Source organism: Acinonyx jubatus, chromosome C1, assembly GCF_027475565.1.
Source record: "Acinonyx jubatus isolate Ajub_Pintada_27869175 chromosome C1, VMU_Ajub_asm_v1.0, whole genome shotgun sequence".
NCBI classification, from domain to species: Eukaryota; Metazoa; Chordata; class Mammalia; order Carnivora; family Felidae; genus Acinonyx; species Acinonyx jubatus.
In genome coordinates this window covers 193,539,994-193,560,747 of record NC_069381.1, presented here as the reverse complement: position 1 = coordinate 193,560,747, position 20,754 = coordinate 193,539,994, and the positions used below count along the sequence as shown (strand labels likewise).

General features: G+C 33.8%; 1 protein-coding gene across 6 annotated transcripts in view; it reads left to right on the top strand.

Moving 5' to 3' along the window:
* Positions 1-20,754, top strand: part of ERBB4 (erb-b2 receptor tyrosine kinase 4) — a 1,120,478-nt gene that overhangs the window by 595,369 nt on the left and 504,355 nt on the right. For all 6 annotated transcript variants that reach the window (XM_027051681.2, XM_027051663.2, XM_027051688.2 and 3 more), the window contains exon 3: positions 4,023-4,209. In XM_027051681.2, coding sequence (XP_026907482.1) covers positions 4,023-4,209 — 187 coding nt within the window. The remainder of the gene's footprint in view (positions 1-4,022; positions 4,210-20,754) is intronic.

Here is a 20,754-nt window from a genome sequence, read left to right as displayed (position 1 = left end):
TTAGTAATAGATAGCATCTGTTGAACACTATTTGCCAGACACTTTCTTACATCGTCTTAATCCTTATAAAATCTTTGTAGTAGAGGTATTGCTATCTTTTATTTCAAGATGAAGAAACTGAGGCTCAGTGAGGGTAAACAATTTTAGCAAAATAACAACTTAGTAAGTTTGAAGGCAAGTAAGTGTGAAGTGTTTTGAGCCCAGCTTTGCTTGGCAGTTCAGCCCACATTTCTTACCATTGTACTAAAAGTCTAGAGTCAATTTCCAAGGAAGTTGGAGCTAATGGTGAGTGTGTTAGGAAGAATGATCGATGCTATGACATGTTCTAGACAAAAGATTGACCTTACATCCTCCATCCCCAGTGTTTATCTTTGTGCTATCATTGTGACTTAGACCACTTAATCATTATTACATACAAGTTAAAGGATAAAGTATTTTTATAATGAATGAAACAATTTTACTGTTTGGACCAAATGGTATTAGAAAATGTTTTTGATCTCTCTTCTAAGAACACAAAGGGATAAGAGTTCAACCGTTGGAACAGTGATTGAAGGAGTATTTGTAAGGCTCTAGGTCTAAACTATTTCAGGCAAGTGCAACTTCAAACAAAAGTGGTATGCACACAATGCATGCAACTGTTTACTTTTCATCTCTTTTTTTTCTATTCCCCAAGCATTCATCTCTTTAAGCCAAAATGCTCAGTGTACTAGGGATATGAGAGCAAGAGTGACTTAGGGTTCCCAATCCAGTGCCAGACATGAATAGTTTCATGGGTTCCTTGCCCTTTCATCTCTACCTTTGCTTCATTATGAGTCTACTTTTCTAGGTAATCAGTGGTAGCAGGTTCATTCCTAACAATTGTGGGACCTGAGGTGAGAGTATAAATGAAGGCCTACACATTTTGTGTCGTTATTATTTATCATAAATCAAATAATTTTTATTAAAATATGACCTATCCTCCCACTTTGACAGAAATATCTTTATAATAATTTGGATGGACAGGTGAAATGTTAGAATTTTTGGACTCCTCAGGCGTATGATGGCACGGGGAGAGGTAGACTCCATCCTTCAGCCACTCCTCCTTTAACTAGTTCTGTCCAGTATCACAGGAGGCTTTGAACACAGTGAAAGGACACTTAACTCACACATCCAGCATCCATGCATTCTTTCCTCAAACATCTACACCTGGCCCACCCATCCTTGCTAGGTATATACACATTGCTCTCACAGTCTGCTGACTGGGAGACAGAACTGGAAAGATGATATCATAGGCTCTTGATGTGGGCTTAGGGCAATTTGGGGATGAACTTCTGGGATCACAAGAATCTGGAGCATGTCTTCTCTAGAAGAAAGGAGCACAGGTCCACATGGGTACTTCTCTGTAGACTTTGCCTGTTGGGGGCAGGGTGTGGGGTATGGCCAGAGAAGAGCCAGAGTCCTCAGCAAATATTTATTGGTTTCTCTCTATGTGTCTGTACTGTGATCGCACGAGACATGAGTGAACAAATCGAAGTGCTTGCCCTTGCAGAGCTTATATTCTGAGAAAGGGAGAGATAGATTATAAATTACTAAATGTAGTAAGTGTATGCACTATATGGTACATTAGAACATGGAAAGTACTGTAGAGACAATAAAAATTAGAGCAGGAAAAGGTGGGAGAGTTGTCATGTTAAGTAGGTCAGTCAGCATTGGCTTCAGTTGAGAAGGTGAAATTTGAGAGGGGAAAAAAAAAACAAAAACTTGAAGACATTGAGGAAATTAACCAAGAAGATAACAAAAGGGAGAGAAACTCAGGCCTTTAAGATTATAGTGAGCACCTTGAAGTAGGACCACACTTGGCATGTTATAAGAACATGGAGACCAGCAAAACTGGAATGGTGTGAGCAAGGTAGACAGTTAAAAAAAAAAAAGAAGTTATGAAAAGAAATGATGACCAGATCACATAGTGCTGCACTGTGCATCAGAACTATAATGATAGCCATAAAGGTATAATTTTAAATTTTTGTGTAGCCATAATAAAAACATAAAAAGGAAGGTTAAAATGAACTTTAATAATGCATTTTATATAACTCAATTTATTTAGAATGTTATCATTTCAACCTGTAATCTTTGAAACCAAGAGTACATTTTATACTTACCACACTTCTCAATTAATACCAGCTACACTGCAATTGTTTGATAACCAGATATGTCTAGTTGTTGCTACACTGTGAAGAAAAGATAGATTTTGACTCATCATTGAAAGAATTTTGTCTGTTACTTTGAGTGACTTGGGAGATGGTTCAGGATTTTAAGAATTGAAGTGTCATGATTTGATTTGTGTTTAAAAAATGATCGGGTCAGGGGTGCCTGGGTGGCTCAGTTGGTTAGGCGACCGACTTCAGCTCAGGTCATGATCTCACAGTTCATGAGTTCGAGCCCCGTGTCAGGCTCTGTGCTGACAGCTCAGAGCCTGGAGCCTACTTCAGATTCTGTTTCTCCCCTATCTTTACCCTTCCCCTGCTCAGGCTCTGTGTCTCTCTGTCTCTCAATAATAAATAAACGTTAAAAAAATGATCAGGTCCAGCCTTAATTGAGAATGCATGATAAGGGATAAAAAATAGAGACCTATTGCAGTAATCTTGATAAGGAACAATCATGGCTCAGATGAAAACAGTGGCTGACATAAGAAGTGGTTGAACCTCTGATCATTTTAACGGTACAACAAATAGGATAGATTGCATTTGGTGTGTGAGAGGGGAGTCAAGAATGACCCCAAGACTTTGGTCTAAATAATAGGAAGGATGGATTGAATGAAATGAGAAAGACTGCTGGAGGATGGGGCAAGGAAGATGGGTGTTCAGATTTGGATAGGTGTATCTAGGAAGTCTATGAGGCATTCAGGTGAAGATGTGGGGTATGCAGTTAGATTTGAGTCTGGAGTTTAGCAGACAGGTTAGAGGCAAAAGTTTGGAGATCATCCAACTTGAAAGTAGATAAAGTCACCAAGGGAATGAGAGAGGATAGATAAGATAAGAGGTCTAAACTGACATGAAATTGATATTAAAATAACATCAAACAGGAGCGCCTAGGTGGCTCAGTTGGTCAAGCATCCAGCTCTTGGTTTCATCTCAGGTCATGATCTCATGGTTCGTGAGTTTGAGCCCCACATTGGGCTGTCATGACAGCTCAGAGCCTGCTTGGGATTCTCTCTCTCTCCCTCTGCCCCTCCCTTGATTGCTCTCTCTCTCTCAAAAGAAATAAAGTTATTTTTTAAAATAACATCTTCAAACATTTTACCACTTTTGTATATTTATTTTTTTAAATCTTATTGCATATGTTCATAACTGTCATGATCTTGTTTATTTTACTGAAAAACTGTAACTTTAGATGAAGCCTGAGGGCTGTTTTTTGTGACTTTTTTTGCTTTAAAAAGGTGTTACAATCCTTCCAGTCATTAGCTTATATTACATTAAACAATAGACAGTAAAAATAAAAATTGTAGTTGTAATTAAATTAGAGATCATTATCAGTCTTTAAAACGTATTTTTCATATATGGGTTTCCCAGAGATGTATATGTTAACTTTGATAACTATAGCATTAAGCACCAATAAGGTTTAAAATCTGTCCCGTAGTCTACAAACTAATGCAGCTTTGTTTTATTTGTGATAAGCTCATTCATTTGCTTTTTTTTTTTTTATAAAAAGTTAGGTTGATGGCTAGGCATTCTTACCGAACTTTAGTCTTTCAAAGAATGAGATATTTATTCCTTAAATTATATTCAAATTCTAGGTAGGAAGAATGTTTCATCAAAAATATCCATTATTTTACTGTAAACACACTTTGGACTTTTCTAACCCTCTGCGATCTGTGATCTTATATTATCCAAGTAATTATTTACGATATAATGTGGAAATTAGTGTATTAAATTAAAAGCTAAAAAGTAGAATTGAATAACTTATTTTAATCTAAATGACAACATAAACATACTGACAAATAATCTCTAATTTTTTAACAAAAGGAATTGTTTGTGTCTTTTCAGTCTATTCGAGAAGTTACAGGCTACGTGTTAGTGGCTCTTAATCAGTTTCGCTACCTGCCTCTGGAGAATTTACGCATTATCCGTGGAACAAAACTTTATGAGGATCGATATGCCTTGGCAGTATTTTTAAACTACAGAAAAGATGGGAACTTTGGACTTCAAGAACTTGGACTAAAGAACTTGACAGGTAAGGAAAATATACAAAATTTCAAATATGCTTTCATTATCAATATAATGCAATAGGCATGCACATATGTGTGTATGGTTACTGTAGTATGTGTTATATTCAGGAACACTATAAAGGACTTAAATATCTACTACTTACTCATTTTATGGGAAATAATGCCTTGTGATGCCCTTGCTTTTATTTACAGGTATTGTAAGTGCAGTCTGAAGGATACCATAATACTGTATGTCAGCTGAAGAGAAGTACATACTAAGGAAATGCTCAGTGACTGAAAACTGAGATAGGAAGCAGGTTTAAGAATGCTATGTTTGGTGGTCTCAGGTGAACAGTGGACCATATCATCAAATCTCTGTAATAAATAACACCATAACCCTCACTCTCGTTGGAGCTCAGTAAATATACAGCCTTTATATCTACCTCCACTCATCTAGTTTTTTTGTGCAATCCCTTATTTTTGGAAAACATAGCTAATTTATTAATTTAATTTTGACTTATCTTATTCAGTAACTCACTAAATGCCATTAGAAATTGTTTCTTAGAATGCTTCAATTTCATCAATGATTTACCCCCAGCCCAAGATGGGAAAAAGGTAATTGTTAACAACCTAAAATTATCATCCTGCTCCAAAAAACAAACAAAACAAAACAGAAAAAACATTTTGTAGGAATTTATTTTGTAAGCTGGTCCTCACAATCCCGCAGATATCTTTTCAGTCCATGTCATTCATAGTTCACAAAGGCTATGGTAGGAGGTTTGGAACAAGGTTTCTAATCATGAATTTTGCTATTCGTGCCTATAAACAAGTAGTGCTAATTAGTAACTATCATTTCATAGTGGGATAAAGGAGTTTAAACTATGAATTTAACCTAAATTAATATCATATATATTTTTCATCAAAATATGTAATGATTTTATGTGTTTTTGAGGCCACTCAGTGGTAATGTTTCTTGATATTAAGATATTTAAATTAAAATTGCCTTCAAATACTAAATAAAAATAAGATTGATATTTTCAGGTTACTAAAATTATTTGTTTTGTTCATTGACAGTGGTTATAAATATATAATTTTAAGTTAGAAATAGCTTCATAGTTGGCCAAACATGTGAACTAAATTTGGATATTTTGGATGAAGAAAGGAAGACTGATTATATAACTTATTTTGATCATGATTGCTATAGAATTGATGACATAATGGTAAATGCAAATTATTCAGAATTTATAGAATCCTTCATTAACATTTTACTTTTTTATTCTTTCCTTTCAAATATAGTTTTTTTACTGAAGAACAGAGTTTTTGGCTAAATTGCTACTTGCATGGAAATAATGATAGGAAGAAGAATTTTAGAAATGCAATGGATAGAGAAAAAATGAATGATTAAAGTAGGAATCTAAAAATAGCCTGGTTAAAACTTTCATAGGAAGAATTATAGTTTATTAAATGATTTTTCCTCTATTTACATTAAAGAAAAAAATGAAAATATTTTAAACATTTTATAATATATGAATTATGTTATTCTATAATATGTTCTATTTGAACAATCTTTGCATACAGAAAATCAGTCTTTAAAGAGCTTTCTCCTTGGGATGCCTGGTTAGCTCAGTTGGTTTCAGCTCAAGTCACGATCTCACAGTTTCTGAGTTCAAGCCCTGGGTGGGACTCTGTGCTGACAGTACAGAGCCGGCTTGGGATTCTCTCTCTCCCTCCCTCTCTGCCCCGCCCCTGTTCATGCTCACTCAGTCTCTCAAAATAAATAAACTTAAAAAGAAATAAGGAGCTCTCCTACTTATTATTAATTTAACATTAGTACTACTAAAATATGTTTTAAGTTATTCAATCAAAATTATGCCACACTCAAACATACTTTATTTATTAAGTGAGCTCACACTGTGATTGCTTATGATTATGACAGTTAGTTTATGTCATACCAAAACACAACACTGTTATTTCAAGAACATTATTCCCTATTCTGCCAGAAAGTCTTATAATACTTTTGGTGCATGCATTAGTAGAAATGAGTAAATAATAAGTGGTTAAGAGAATGAGTTGATTGTTTAGGAAAAAAAAATAATGTATTTGTTCAAGAGTTATTATTCATTTCTTTTTGAATATGAAGAAAAGTTCAATATAATAAACAATGGAAAATTTAGACAATTTGGAAATTTTCCAGGCATATTATATATTTATTAGGTGGCTGAGAATTACATTTGAACATCAGTCTAGAGTCACTGATCTTACTCTATGTAATTGGGTCAATAGTGTAACTCCAATTTTGAAAATCAGAAGTCACTCAGTAAGCATGATTCTGTTTGTGTAAGAATATATGAGGAAAGATTGAAGACACCTAACTGTTCATATAAACAGGAATTGGGGAAGAAATGTGCTCTTTAGCAGTATCTTAAAGAGCTAAGTGTTCTAGGTAACCAGCAAACATTGCAGTTGACTTCAGATAAGATTGTTTTGTGTTTTGGAAAGGTATTTGTTTTATCTTATTTGTTTATATGCTATACAAAGCAAGCTGATAAAAATTAAAAACAATTTAAGTGTTATATTAAGTGTAGGGCTAGAGGGCTGGCCTTAATTTTAGGCTTATCTTGTAATATGAAGGTAAATAGAGAACATGCTGAGTAGTCAGATATCTCATTATTTAATTGCCCTACTGAATTAAAATTTTATCCCAGTCTTTTTTGTTTGTTTGTTTAAACTGTTTATTTTTGAGAAGGAAAACAGTAGGTGAGCGGGGGAGGGGCAAAGAGAGGAGACACAGAATCCAAAGCAGGCTTCAGGTTCTGAGCTGTCAACACAGAGCCTGATGCCAGGGTCAAACTCATGATCCTTGAAATCATGGCTTGAGCTGAAGTTGGACGCTTAACTGACTGAGCCACCCATGTGCCTCTAAAATTTTAACTCATTTCTTAAAGCACCAACTGCTCCTCAGCATCACCTGGGTACAATTACAAATGCAAATTTTGGGGCCTTACCTGAGACCTAATGCATCAGAAAGTCTTGTGATGGAGCCCATCAATATGTGTTTTAAGGATCTTTTCAATGATTCTAATGACCACAAAAGTTTGAGAAACACTGTTCTAATTAAATGTATGTTACCAAGAGATGGTAGTATAATGTCTAGTTAACCTCTTTACATTTACTTTCTAAATAATTTTCATTTACTTATCATCCCCTAGAGAATGGGACAGAGAACAGATAAGTTTGTGCTTTAATGATGGAAAATACTCCTTTGATTGTGGTGAGAATGGAAAGAACATAGTAGGAACCTGGATGGAAACATGGGTATGAAAGAGCTCAGAGAGAGGAAGATGCTGGGAATAAATTTTCTTCTGTATTGCCATTTGTCAACTTTGCATAATGGCAAACTATTACAGGGACAATAATAATCATGGTGAATTTTCTTTTTAAGCAAAATTTTATTTTTAAGCACTTTCAACAAGATAAATAACAAATACTAGTTGTGGGAATAGGAAATATGCAATGTTGTGACAAAGAATTTTGAGGTTAAGATTTCACAGCTTTTGTATATGCATATATGTATATATACGTATGTATGTATATGTATATACATATGTATACATACATGTATGTATATATACATATATATGTATACATATATACACGTGTGTGTGTGTGTGTGTATATAATTTTTGTTTCTCCTGAAATCTTTTTGCAGTGTTGACCTTGGAATAATACACCTTTATGATTTATTACAGTTGTCTCCTTCAAACTATCTTTGTGTAAAATGGATATTCAGTTAACATGAGGACTGTCATATATAAGGGTTAATGGTTGGATGCCACTTAACACACACATAAATTAACTTTGACCTTACACATTCTTATTAATTAGCTTGATGTTCGCCAAAAGCTATTCTTTGGACTATAAACATGACTATAGATCTTACTTAGATACTTTCATTTTGGTTGTACCCAAAGACAAGAAACACACTTAAACATATTTTCTGGATAAAGAAGAAAATTTGTTTGACTGCTACTGCTCACATTTCCCTGATCCGTTATCAGTTAGGTCCAGGAGAGTGGAGAAGAGTCAGATTCTCTAAGCTAAGGATATGCCACACAATCTAAAAGGGAATGACGAACTGTCTTGGCAGTCTCTAGGTGCCCTATTATGCTGGGTCATCATTTCTGATCAGGAGCGAGACCATATTTCTGTCAATGTGTCCTTCAGGCATGTGATCATCTTGAGGCCATTGGGAATGACAGTACTGAATCAGAGGAGCACAAAACTGGAGAGATTTCATTATTTCCTTTGTTAAGGTCACTTGCATATATATGGCTGTGTGGATTTTATTAATCATTCCCACAATGATGTTCTGCTGATTTTTTTATCATATCCTTCTTAACCAAATATTCTTATTCTGAATTCAAACTATCTAATATATTCAAACATAAAATATATTTACAACTTTAATTCTATGAGCTTCTACTTATTTAGTTACCTGTCTGGACAGAATTTAAAGATTATTTTATTATATGGGGCATAAAAATGCTATTATATTCTCCTTTCTAGAATTTTATAAAATTACTTCATCTGGATAATATTATACAATTTGTTATCTCTATGTGCTATTGTAGATATGAAGGAGTTTTTGAGAAATACCTATGTTCATATCTATACTACTGTTCATATTCTATTTATGCAATGATAACCCGGGTACAAATTTAATACATAAAAAAGTGCATTTTTCTCATCAAATTTCACCTTGAATATTTGAATTCTCATTTTATGAATTATGAGAATATCTATTTTGAGTAGATGAAACTTGAGGGGATATCAACATACAATTTATGTTTCCCAAATATTAGCCAAGTACTCTATATATTTTCAGACCAACACATTTATGTATTAGTACCTTTACTATTTTATTGCTATTCTAATTGTTTGGTTAAGTGTGTACTGCATCATCTTGATTAGATTATTATTTGATATGTCAACAAACATCTTAAACAAAAAATAAAAGGCTTAAGTTTTTGTTTGTTTGTTTGTTTGTTTTTTTAGGGAGCCCACAATAATAATGGAAAGACATTAAGTTTACTGAGTTCTGGTAGAGTGAAAACAAAATGAAATGCTTAGTTCAGGAGATACATCTGATGTAACAACATTTACGTCTCTTAAACCCTTTCAGCATTATTCAGTGGTGGTCAAATAAATAACCTCACTTTGAAATGGACAGGCCATCTGCAGTTGGCTCCATGTATCTCAAATGGGAGTGCAATTTAAAAAAGACCTGTTCAAATGTTAGATCAGAACTTACAAACTGAGTGTCTCTCTGAGGCCTAGATTCTTCATCTTTAAAATTGAGAAGAAAATTCTACCTCACAATGTTTTTATAGACATTAAAGAATTAAAGCTGAGAGCTTGTCAAACACAGTACCTTTCACATAGTGGAGGCTTAGAAAACCTTCGTTTTCTTTTTCTGCATTGTTTTGTTTTTAGCCTTTCTTCGTGTCAACACACTGACAAAACAAATGTACCAGTTTCTGCATATTCAGATAGGTTTCTCTTGCTTCAATGGGGCTTTGAAAAGCGAACTGTTTAGACAAAAAGATGCTCCAAATTTCGATGTCTCTTCAGATACCACTTTGAAGCTACTTTATGTATAAGATCTATTTTTCTGGCAGGGGAGAAGCCTGAGGCTTTTCTTTGTCTCCTCTCAGTATGATCCCTGTCTTCGGTACTTCATAGCACTTCTCTCCTGTCTTTCAGTGCTCACGCCAAGCACCTGTTACCCCAGCTCTTCATTTCAAATCTCCATCATCACGTTTCACCCTTCATTGGCCCTGACATTTGCCTAACCTAGACAAGAGACATATCCATTCTGAGTTTGTTTTCTGACATTAGAGTTGCTAAGCACTCTTCAACTGTTCTGTGAAAGGTCTTAGTAATGTTTGAATGAGTTCAACTAGCCTAGTTCAGGGGTTATTGTTAAATACAGTGTTTGACAAAGGTACTGCTAATATTTACATAAGAAGAACTACTCAGCATATAGTGAATATCTGAAGACAAAAACAATTCCAAGAGTGCTACTGGCCTAAAGATAAATTACTTGGAAAATAATTTGATCAAAACTAACCTATAGTGAAAATCTTGGGAGACAGATGGTATCAGTGAGGAGTGGCACATTCTTATGAAGGCATCAATTTTTAGACCAGGTCTGCAATTTCTAAAAATGATACTCTAATCTTTCATACTTTTAAAGAAGACTGCTTGCCTGTCATGTCAGACAATGTGCATTAACTGGAAGAAGGAAAACCATAATGATATATTTCAGTGTATAGGCAAAACAGAAACATATTTGAAAGTAAATGTTTTAAATATGAGACAAGTTAGAGGGGCCATTCCAGCAAATTTCTAGGACCCATTCTTGGCTTCAGATAACTGATGAGTGAATTTGTGAAACTGAATGAAAGTAAAATGGGAATTCCTTCTCCTGTGGTACCACTCACCAGAGAGAATATTCGTACTAGAGAAATAGGCATGAGATGGTGGGATTTCCAGAGAATGGAACCATTCCTTCTCCTCTAACTCACATGTTTTCAGTCATGAGTATCAAGATAATCTGCTCAGGTCATAAGCAACCCCGTCGATTAATGTCCCGTTCAGGGATCCTGAAGTGGTCCTATTCTCTGACCTACATTCTTTTTAATCCCTGTAGCATTTGTAGGAAAAATATTGGAAGAAACCTAACATTATGGGAGTCTTTCAGGAAAATTCTCTCCTTGAGACTTTAAACCTCAATCATCATTCTTTGTTGTCCCTAAGATACATGAAAAACTGGAAATTTCCTTTCCTAAGAGAGAAAGCATACATATTCTAGGGAAAAAACAAACAAACAAATGAAGTCGAAAAACTCCTTTATTAAAGTTCATTAGTTGGGAAAATGTGCCTGTTTGCTTATAATATTTATAATATAGAGGAGAATCTTTGCTCCTCAGGGTCCCAAATGCAATAAGGGAAATTGGCTAGTGATCACTATATGTCCATGATTTCACTCCAAGGAAAGCAGTAAAGACAGAATATCTACCTCCTTACCCTCATCCCAGGACATTATCTTTGTTGGTACTGCAGACACTCATCTGTGAAGAATTGGTAAATTATTGTCTATCTATCTATTTATCTATCATCTATCTATAGTGATAGATAGACATGGGTATATAAAATATAATATGGAGACATTGATTCACACACAGCTTCTTCATGCTGATCTGGGAAGTATCTTCATTGTAATTTTACATCTGAGAAACTAGACCTAAAGTCTTGTGGCTAATAAAGGCTCCTTGTTCTAGACTTTAGATTTATTTTCCATCTCCTTACATTGTGTCATTCCTAAGAAATGTTTAGGATAGTTTCTCCAGGTTAGACTATACTCAGTGAAATAGTAAATTGGCCAAAAGCATACATAATTCAAAATTTAAACAGGAGACCTTAAGATTGTATTTTAGAAAGAACTTTCTGACTTTACTTGTATAATATTTGAATACATCATGAATGTATGTGTGAAAAATGGTGGTAAGTTGACAATAAAACAAACAAACACACAAAATGACACTATTGTATATACTGGATTTGATTTACAAATATCAGATCTATTAACTAATTTTATAGCTACTGCCATTCAACTATGAATTTTTATTTTTTATTTTTTTTAAGTTTTATTATTTTTGAGAGAGAGACAGAGCGTGAGTGGAAGAGGGGCAGAGAGAGGGAGACACAGAATCTGAAGCAGGCTCCAGGCTCTGAGCTGTTAGCACAGAGCCCAACATGGGGCTTGAACCCATGAACCACGAGATCATGACCTGAGCCCAAGTCAGATGCTTAACTGACTGAGCCACCCAGGTGCCTCGATTTTTATTTTTTAAAAGTTTTTTAATTAAAAAGATTTTTTGTTTACTTATTTTAAGAGAGAGAGAGAGAGCGCGCAAAATCAGGGGAGGGGCAGAGAGAGAGGGAGAGAGAGAATCCCAAGCAGGACCTGCACTGATGTGTGGAGCCTGACACATGGCTCAAACTCACAAACTGCAATATCATGACCTGAGCTGAAACCAAGAGTCGGGCACTCAACTGACTGAGTCACCCAGGCACCCCTCAACTATGGCTTTTTAAAAATCAAGGTTATTATATATTTAGTCATAACTCACATTTATTAATAGACTCAATTTTACTGGTAAAAAGTTAAGGATTCTTTTGGAAAATTACGTCAATTCAAATATTTGTTAGCTTTGCTTTTCTCCACTGGTAAATTCAAGACATTGTGCTGAGATAGGAGTTATTCTAAATTATCTCTACATACCTGTCTTCTCTCAATAAATATTATATTTCTGACAAATACTTACCTACCAACTGCAATGTGAAAACATTGGGGAAGCATTTTCCCCAATTCTTATATTATTTATAGGCAAGCATTTCCATGGGGTCAAGAGCCTCCATTTTAATCTGTTTTACCTTGAAAAACATCACTTGTCCTATAGAACTCTCTGTGATGATGGAAACAATCAATATGTCTGCACAACTGAGTAGCCAGTAGCCACATATGTCTGGCTACTAAGAACTTGAATGTGGCTAGTACAATGGAAGAAATGAATTTCTTCTTTTATTTACTTTTAATTCATTTTAATTTAAATAGCCACATGTGGCTAGTGGTGATGATATTAAACAGTGTAGCACTAAAGGGACAGCGTCTTTTACTGAACCCAGTGCAGTAGGTAAGGATATTTACAAGCAGAATCGTGGAGAATCAAAGCATAGGCTCTGAATTGAGACCCCTTCCCTTCAAATCCTCTTATTCAGCTTTCTAAACCTCAGTTTCCGCATCTTTAAATGAGTATAATGGGAGCCCTCTGTTTGTAAGATGGTTGTGAAAGTTAAATTATAAATTATAAAAATAGCATTAAGTGCAGTTCCTGCAATAAGTGATATTTATTATTATTTGAGAAGTATGCTTTTGGTAAGATTAATAGACATGGCCTATTTCTACAATCATTGAAAGCATGTTAGGCTTATGTAATCAAATTGTGAGATACAAAATGTGTCATTTATGATTTGGGACCTGACCAGATTTTATATTTGAGTAAGCTGGGTTCCGGATAGCATGAGCTGTTTCTTAATGTGCGTTAAGCTCTAGTTATTATAAAAGATTTTCTGTTTGTCAGAAATGTGACTTTCAAAACATGAGATTTTTACTCTCATCTTCAGTTTCCACAGTTTAATTATCTAGTTATAAGTAGGTCTCAATGTCAATTTCTTAAATGACTTTATTGAAAGAAATAAGAATTAGGAGATTAAAATAATTTTTTAGCAGAGAAACTATATTGAAAATTCTGTTGAGGATTCTTTTTGGCATAAACAATGTCCATATATTTAGGAGTCTCTATTCCATATTGAAAGTTTATATTCATAACATAGTATTTATTTAATAACAAATAAGTCACAAAAATTCTTCTATAAAATATTTTATCAAATAGAGGTCTGCCATATTTCATCAAATCTAAGTCACCATCAATTATAAGAAATATTTATTGGTCATTGTTTGCAGGCCACACTAACAAGAGAAAAAGTGAAAGCTCAACTTAAATGTAAAAGATTTTATGATGAATCAGGATTTAGAGATATTAAATATGAAAAATGCATTGTGGAATTGATAATATACAGGAGCTCCTGGGTGGCTCAGTTGGTTAAACATCTGACTCTTGGTTTTGGCTCAGGTCATGATCTTATGGTTCATGGGATTGAGCCCTGGGTCAGGCTGCACGCTGACAGCATGGAGCCTGCTTGGGATTCTGTCTCTCCCCTTCACTCTGTGCCTTCTTCTCTCAAAATAAATAAACATTAAAAAAATAGAATTGATAATATACAATAATATGTAAAGAGATAGAGGTATAACAAACCTCTTCATTTCCTGCAATTATAGCAACATAGCTGCTCTTCTGATGGTAAAACTGTTTACTGTGAAAGTATGTCAAACAAGTTATAATAGAAATGGCCAACATTTCATAAATGATGAATGGAATTTTCCATTTATCTGTATCTATCTGGGAATAGATAAATATAAATTTCCATGGCTCAACACGTTTTGATCTAATAAATGTTACTAACCTGGAAATTTGAATTATGTTTTTTTTCTGTTGCTTTTGTGAGTTACTTGATTTATTGACTCCATTGGCAAAAAAGATGAGAATATAGTTCAACGGCAAAAAATAAAATGCTTATTCTAGGAATTTTCCTTAAACTTTGTTCTCTTAGTAATACACATCAACTGGAACTTAGGATGGTTATAGGATATCAGAAGTTAAAGAGGGTTTTCACTTGCAGCTTTTTTACTAGTCTACCTGGAAGTACAATACAATGCTATTCTCATTATAGCTCTCATAATATTTTTTCTCCCCTTACCCTTGTATTTGTTACCCATTTTGGGTAATATATTTTCTATTTTTAACTATAATTTTCTTATAGGCTAAGTCAAATTGTTTTGGTTATTGAATCATAACAACCATGACAATTTTGAGGAATATTTACAGAGGAAAGTGCAGAGAAATGGTGGACCATAACATTTTCCTTTCTTCTAAGACCATTCAAATTACTCAATTTCATTTGCTCTGAGATGCAAAATAGAGGTTTGGTTTTGTGTATCAGTAATGTTGTACAAAGCTGATATCAGAAAAAGCATTTTTGACTTTCAATCTACTATGAAATAAAGGGATTTCAAATTTTAATTATATTTTTAGTGGCATTTAATGGGCATATTCTGGCAACTTTTGACAAAGAATATATTTTAGTTTTAATGTTCCCTAATTCTGTAAACACTCTACTTTAATATTTGGATGGGTTATTTTATATTGTATATATTATATATCTGGTGATGTCCCATGAAAAATCCTATTATAAATTCCAGCTTTTAACTACATGTATTATCAGAATTCTTTTAGTCTGTGTGCCTTTTGTTTCGAAGACTTTACCTGTCCCTTTTAGCATAATAAATCTAGAACACAAACTAAAAAAAAAATATATATGGCTTAGTAGAGCCCAAGATATATGTGCTATTGATAATAATAATATCCATAATTAATATGAATTTATTATGTAGAAGTCAATTATTTACAAATTACCAATTAATAGGTCATTGTGGTTATTTCCATTTTGAAAATAGAGAACGGCAGCTTTAAAACAATGGGTAATATGCCACAGAGTACACAGTGATTTATGGAGTTCAGAGTTGAAACCAGGTAGTAGAATTCCAAATTTTCCTTGTATCACCATGTTATAGAGATTATGAAAAGGTGGAAGATCACATGAAGCTGAACTTTTTCATCTTCTGCTATGTGTTAATTAGCTGAGAATCTAAAAATGACTCATATGATCCAGGTATCACTTCTTCAACGTAGTCTTACCTTTTTATTTCTTAATGAGGCTTTATTTAGTATAGATACTTTACCTAAAAAGTTAAATGATTATAGAAGAGATTCATGTTGCATAAGTAGGTTGAATTATTATAATATTGAAAAATATCTTGTTAGGCTATTTGTGTTTACTCCTATAGATATGGGAAACTAAAATGAGAGAGTGTAGTAGCAGAATTAAATTAAATGCCCTAATTGGGAATTGACTTCATGACCTTTCCTTTATTAATACTGGAATTAAAAATAGCAGACAAATAACTGTATTTGGGGTATGCTTTACTTTGTTTTGATTTAGCTCTAGAAGTTGTGTGTTGTGTCAAGATAAGCGTTTTTGTCCTTGTCTTAGTCTAGTGATCTTTCTATCATATTATTCCAAAAGTATGACTTTATTCAAGGTACTAGAGGGAGATAGCAATTTAAAAGATTTATATATATATATATATATATATATATATATATATGGCAATCTCTATGTGCTTACATATGCATTTGCGTTTATTAACGGGAAGAAAATGAAACAATAAATTCTGGAGTTCATGTGTAACTCAATTGTAATCCAAATTCACCAATTATCTACAAAAAGCTATGAAATGTGACATGAGCTTTATAGTGTTGTTTAAAGAAAATGGTTTAGTACATTTTGAAAGGAAAATATGGAAAAGATAATGAAGCAGGACTTGGCATATCTATAGATATATATTTTATATAGCATAGGTAGAAAAATGAAATGAAGCAGGGAAGCAGCCTATGTTATTGCTGTCACTTTTCACATAGTGAATGTGTGGCTGAATTTCACACCTATGCATTACATTGTCATTTCATGTAGTTAGAAATTACATGTCATAATGATAAATCTTTGCAATTAAAATTGTATCATGCTTCAAATTCAGGCCTGTGGTCCTCAGGGAAAAGGGGTGAATCAAGAATTAGTGTCTTGGTTCAAGTGCCTCTTAAAAATTAAGAAAATCTAAATATCATCTTTGTAAAATAAATACATCAGAGGTCACAATATAGGCTATCAACTCCTTTGTGATTTCATTGAAGATCACCTGCATAATTTAAGTAGTTATTCAATTGTTTTATGTATTTAATATGTATGACTATGCACAGTGGCTTCTTACATTAGAATTGGTTGATTATTAAATGTAAAGTATTGAAAAATACTTGAAACTTAATAGTATTTGTTGAGCCAACTCATGTCAGTTTTGATGTCAGATTTAAATTTAATCAGGGAAAGACTTAATGTAAGTTTTCAGTTCATTTACATTTTAATCCATAAAAATATGGCTAAGAGATTTTCGATACTGGAGAAGACATAAAACATTTTCATTCTGAATCACAAAATCCTAGATTTTTAAAGAAGAAATAAACAATAATATGTAATCCTCAAATTAATAGAAAGAAAAGTTCCAAAACTATAGTGTGTTTCTAAATTTCACATGTATAGATAAATACAAAATGGCAGGCTCCAAAATGGTTTTCTTTCTGAAAAATATATCTAATTATAATTGCAAATGACTACTTAAGCCACCTAGTTTGTCCTGTAGAAAAGTCCTTTGAAAAAAAAAAGGCATTAAAATCAGTGAGATACAAAGGGCAAACAGTTGAAAATCCATACATGTCTATAATGTTTGTGTAAGTTAAGAGCCAACTCTGTTGCATTTATAGTTCTCTGATTAGCGTTTCACCGATGAGAAAATGTAAGACAATCACAGAGAATTAAGTGCCTTTTCTTGTATCCAAGACATACTCTACATTTCAGCATAAAGTCAGAAATAGTTTTGGGGAGGGCAAAGTAACAAAAATCGAGCTCAGAAATAAAATGATTGAAAGATACTTGATTCAGAGGTATAACTTTTGCTTAAGAATGTGGATTTATTATCACAATTCAAATCTAGCCTGTGTGTTCTAGATGAGAAGGTATGTCCTAGAATATGAAAACATTTCGAACATACTTTCTTCTTGTCCCAACAGCATGAAAAAGTAGAAAGAATCTGAGCTTTGAAACCTGATACCTTTAAAATTTCATACTAGCACTACATATGATAAGGGAAATGTCAAAACATCTAAGTGTTGTCCATCAGTTTCCTCATCTGAAAATGAGAATTGAATGGGGAAAAAATGCATGCAAGCAACCTACAATAGAGATGAGCAAAAAAGAGATGTTAGTACCCTTCCCATTTCCCCCTATAGTATTTAAAAGTATGAAGTTTTGGGGTGCCTGGGTGGCTCCGTCGGTTAAACGCGTCTGACTTTGGCTCACGTCGTGATCTCACAGTTCATGAGTTTGAGCTCCACATGGGTCTCTGTGCTGACAGCCCAGAGCCTGGACCCTGCTTCAGATCCGTGACTTCCTCTCTCTCTGCCCCTCCCCCACTCGCACTCTGTCTCTCTCAAAAATAAATGAAATGTTAAAAAATTTTTAAAAAAGTATTAAGATTTTTAGTTGATCTTTGCCACATCTATATAAGCTGTGTTCTTTATCACTTCTTTGTTGACAGATGAATTTGATTTTATTTAGTAAAGCCTAATCTCACTAGCAACCAAAAGATTCATATTCTCATCCCACTTTACCTTACTTAAATCACCTAAGACCTCTTGCAGTGAGTTATCAATTTTGAAATGAAAGAAGATTTTCTTCTTCTTCTTCTTCTTCTTCTTCTTCTTCTTCTTCTTCTTCTTCTTCTTCTCCTTCTCCTTCTCCTCCTCCTCCTCCTCCTCCTCCTCCTCCTCCTCCTCCTCCTCCTTCTCCTTCTTCTCCTTCTCCTTCTTCTTCTTCTTTTCTTTTATCAGTTATAATACCGACCTGCTGCCTATCTTCCTGGAAAATTCTAAGGGAAAGTGTGAGTCACTTTTTCTAAGTGGTCCACTTCCGTTTTTTGCACAAATGAAGACATGATATTAACCCTTCCAAATCAGTAGAGAATGATACTGCAGTTTTAATTTCTGGACATTTGGGAACTGAGGCCCAAGCATTTAATTAAAAATGCAACTCCATGTGGGTATGTAGGGATCTCTGTTAGGGTTTAATTGTTCAGTGTATATTCATTTCCTAGCACAGGGATAACAACATGCTATAGCAATGATATCCACATAAATTTACATTTAGCTATGTGTCATTAAAGGTAGACCTATTATTGGTTTAATAAATTGTTTTGCTTCCTTGCTAAGACAGTGAAACCTCAGGAAAACAAAACAAAACACCTTTGGATGACTTTTAGGGAGGAAAAAAAAACAAAACATTAGCTGAGCAACAAAACCAATTTAGTTGGTTTTAAATACGGAGTTTAAGCCAAGGTGTCCCAGTGGTGCCAAGCAAATCCTATTCGTTTTTGTTCATTTCTTAATTTCTTAGTTCCTCTCGAAGTATTCAAATGTCCCTGCTGGGGAGAGCTACCAATTCAGCTAAGAATGTGTTTCCCCAGAAATTACTTTTATACTGTATCTAAAACTCATTAATCATTGCTTCCTTTTAAATCCCCATTACACAAGAAAGCCTGGGATTTGAATGCCTAGATATTTCATACTTAGTTCTCAATAAGCAGAAACAATACAAAGTATATTTTTCACTTCTCACATGCTGAATTTGCAGTAAGGATATTTTGATGACTTATTTTAAATAGCTAAGATCTATTTAAAGGGTATTGTCTGGGGGCTTTTAAAAATAATTAAAACACCTACTTATTGTTTGCTTGAGAACTTGAACTTCTAACAAAAGGGCAGGTTAGTGCTAATAGTGTTTTTGGTAGCTCAATTGCTCTAGCATGGCTGGGTCTCTCTGTCAGTTTGTGAAAAAGAAGTCAACCATGTGCTGTGAAAACAGTGGAGATGTGAGACACCTGCAGAGAATCAGCTTGGTTTCCAGACTCAGTAGCCACATGAAACTTGGGGTTGCGTTCTAAAATTAGAATCCTTACTTCAAAGATAAAGGCTTAGGAAAGGCATCTTGGTTGTATTTTACATATGTTTGTAGACTTATTTCATATGTTTGTATGTATTATTTTACGCCATAAATAAGATAGAGTAATCGACAGCTTAGAACCCTGATTGCATAGAACTGCTGTACAACTTTCAACATAGGTTTTATTTCTACATGCAAGACCAAGGCTTTTTAACATAAAGCAAATAATGACCATGGCTCTCTTTTTTGATTGGAGTGAAAGCATATTTAATAACTATTTCTGTATTTTTGCTTCTAATCAATTCTGCAACTGAAAAGTTGTAGTATGTAAAACATTACTCTTTGTGTTAGATTACTGAATCAGTTTTCTGTAAAATGATTGCAATAATAAATCCATACAGGTGAACAGGTCCTATCCATTTCAAAGTTTTAAAAAGAAAAATAAACACTGACACATGCCCAGAACAAAGCAAAAGACAAATTAAAAGACCAAAGAGAGACATAGAAAAATAGGTTCATAAATAAATAATAGAAAAAGAGGCTATGTGTGTATGTGTGTGTATATAGATAATATCTCTCTCCATATAAATATATAGATATGTGAATTTGTTTATTTACATATATGCACACATACACAGATACATACATATATTAATGTGTGTGTATATATATATAGTTTCTAACTATGATGCATAACTGTACACACTGTGTATCAGTGGCACATATCCAAGGCACAAGGTAATCAAAGAGCTATAACCCTGCTTTTCTAATCATGATCTGAAATAATATTTGGCTTCTAAGAATTCATCTTCATATAAAATTAATTTTATAGAAAACAGTATGCAATTCAATACATGGAATGGCAAATGAGTAATCCATATGTGTTTATATCTATCAACATGGCACTGAAACCTTTTGTGTGTTGGGAAATGTGCCCACAGGCTGAAATGAATGTACAAAGGCATCACATGGGGAGAACATGCTGGAGGGGTTTTATTTGATGTTTTCAAAGTGCTCTAGGGTCTGTCTTGCAAGAGCCCTTTCGGTTTTCTTTCTTTTTTAATTTTTTTAAAATTTTTTCTTTTTTTTTTAATGTTTTTAAAACACATGGCTTTCTTTTGAAACATCCTGGCAAGAGAAAGAGTAAAAGAGTATATTACAAATGAACTATTCTCCCCCTCTCTCCTATCTCTTTCTCTCACAAACACACACAACTCTTT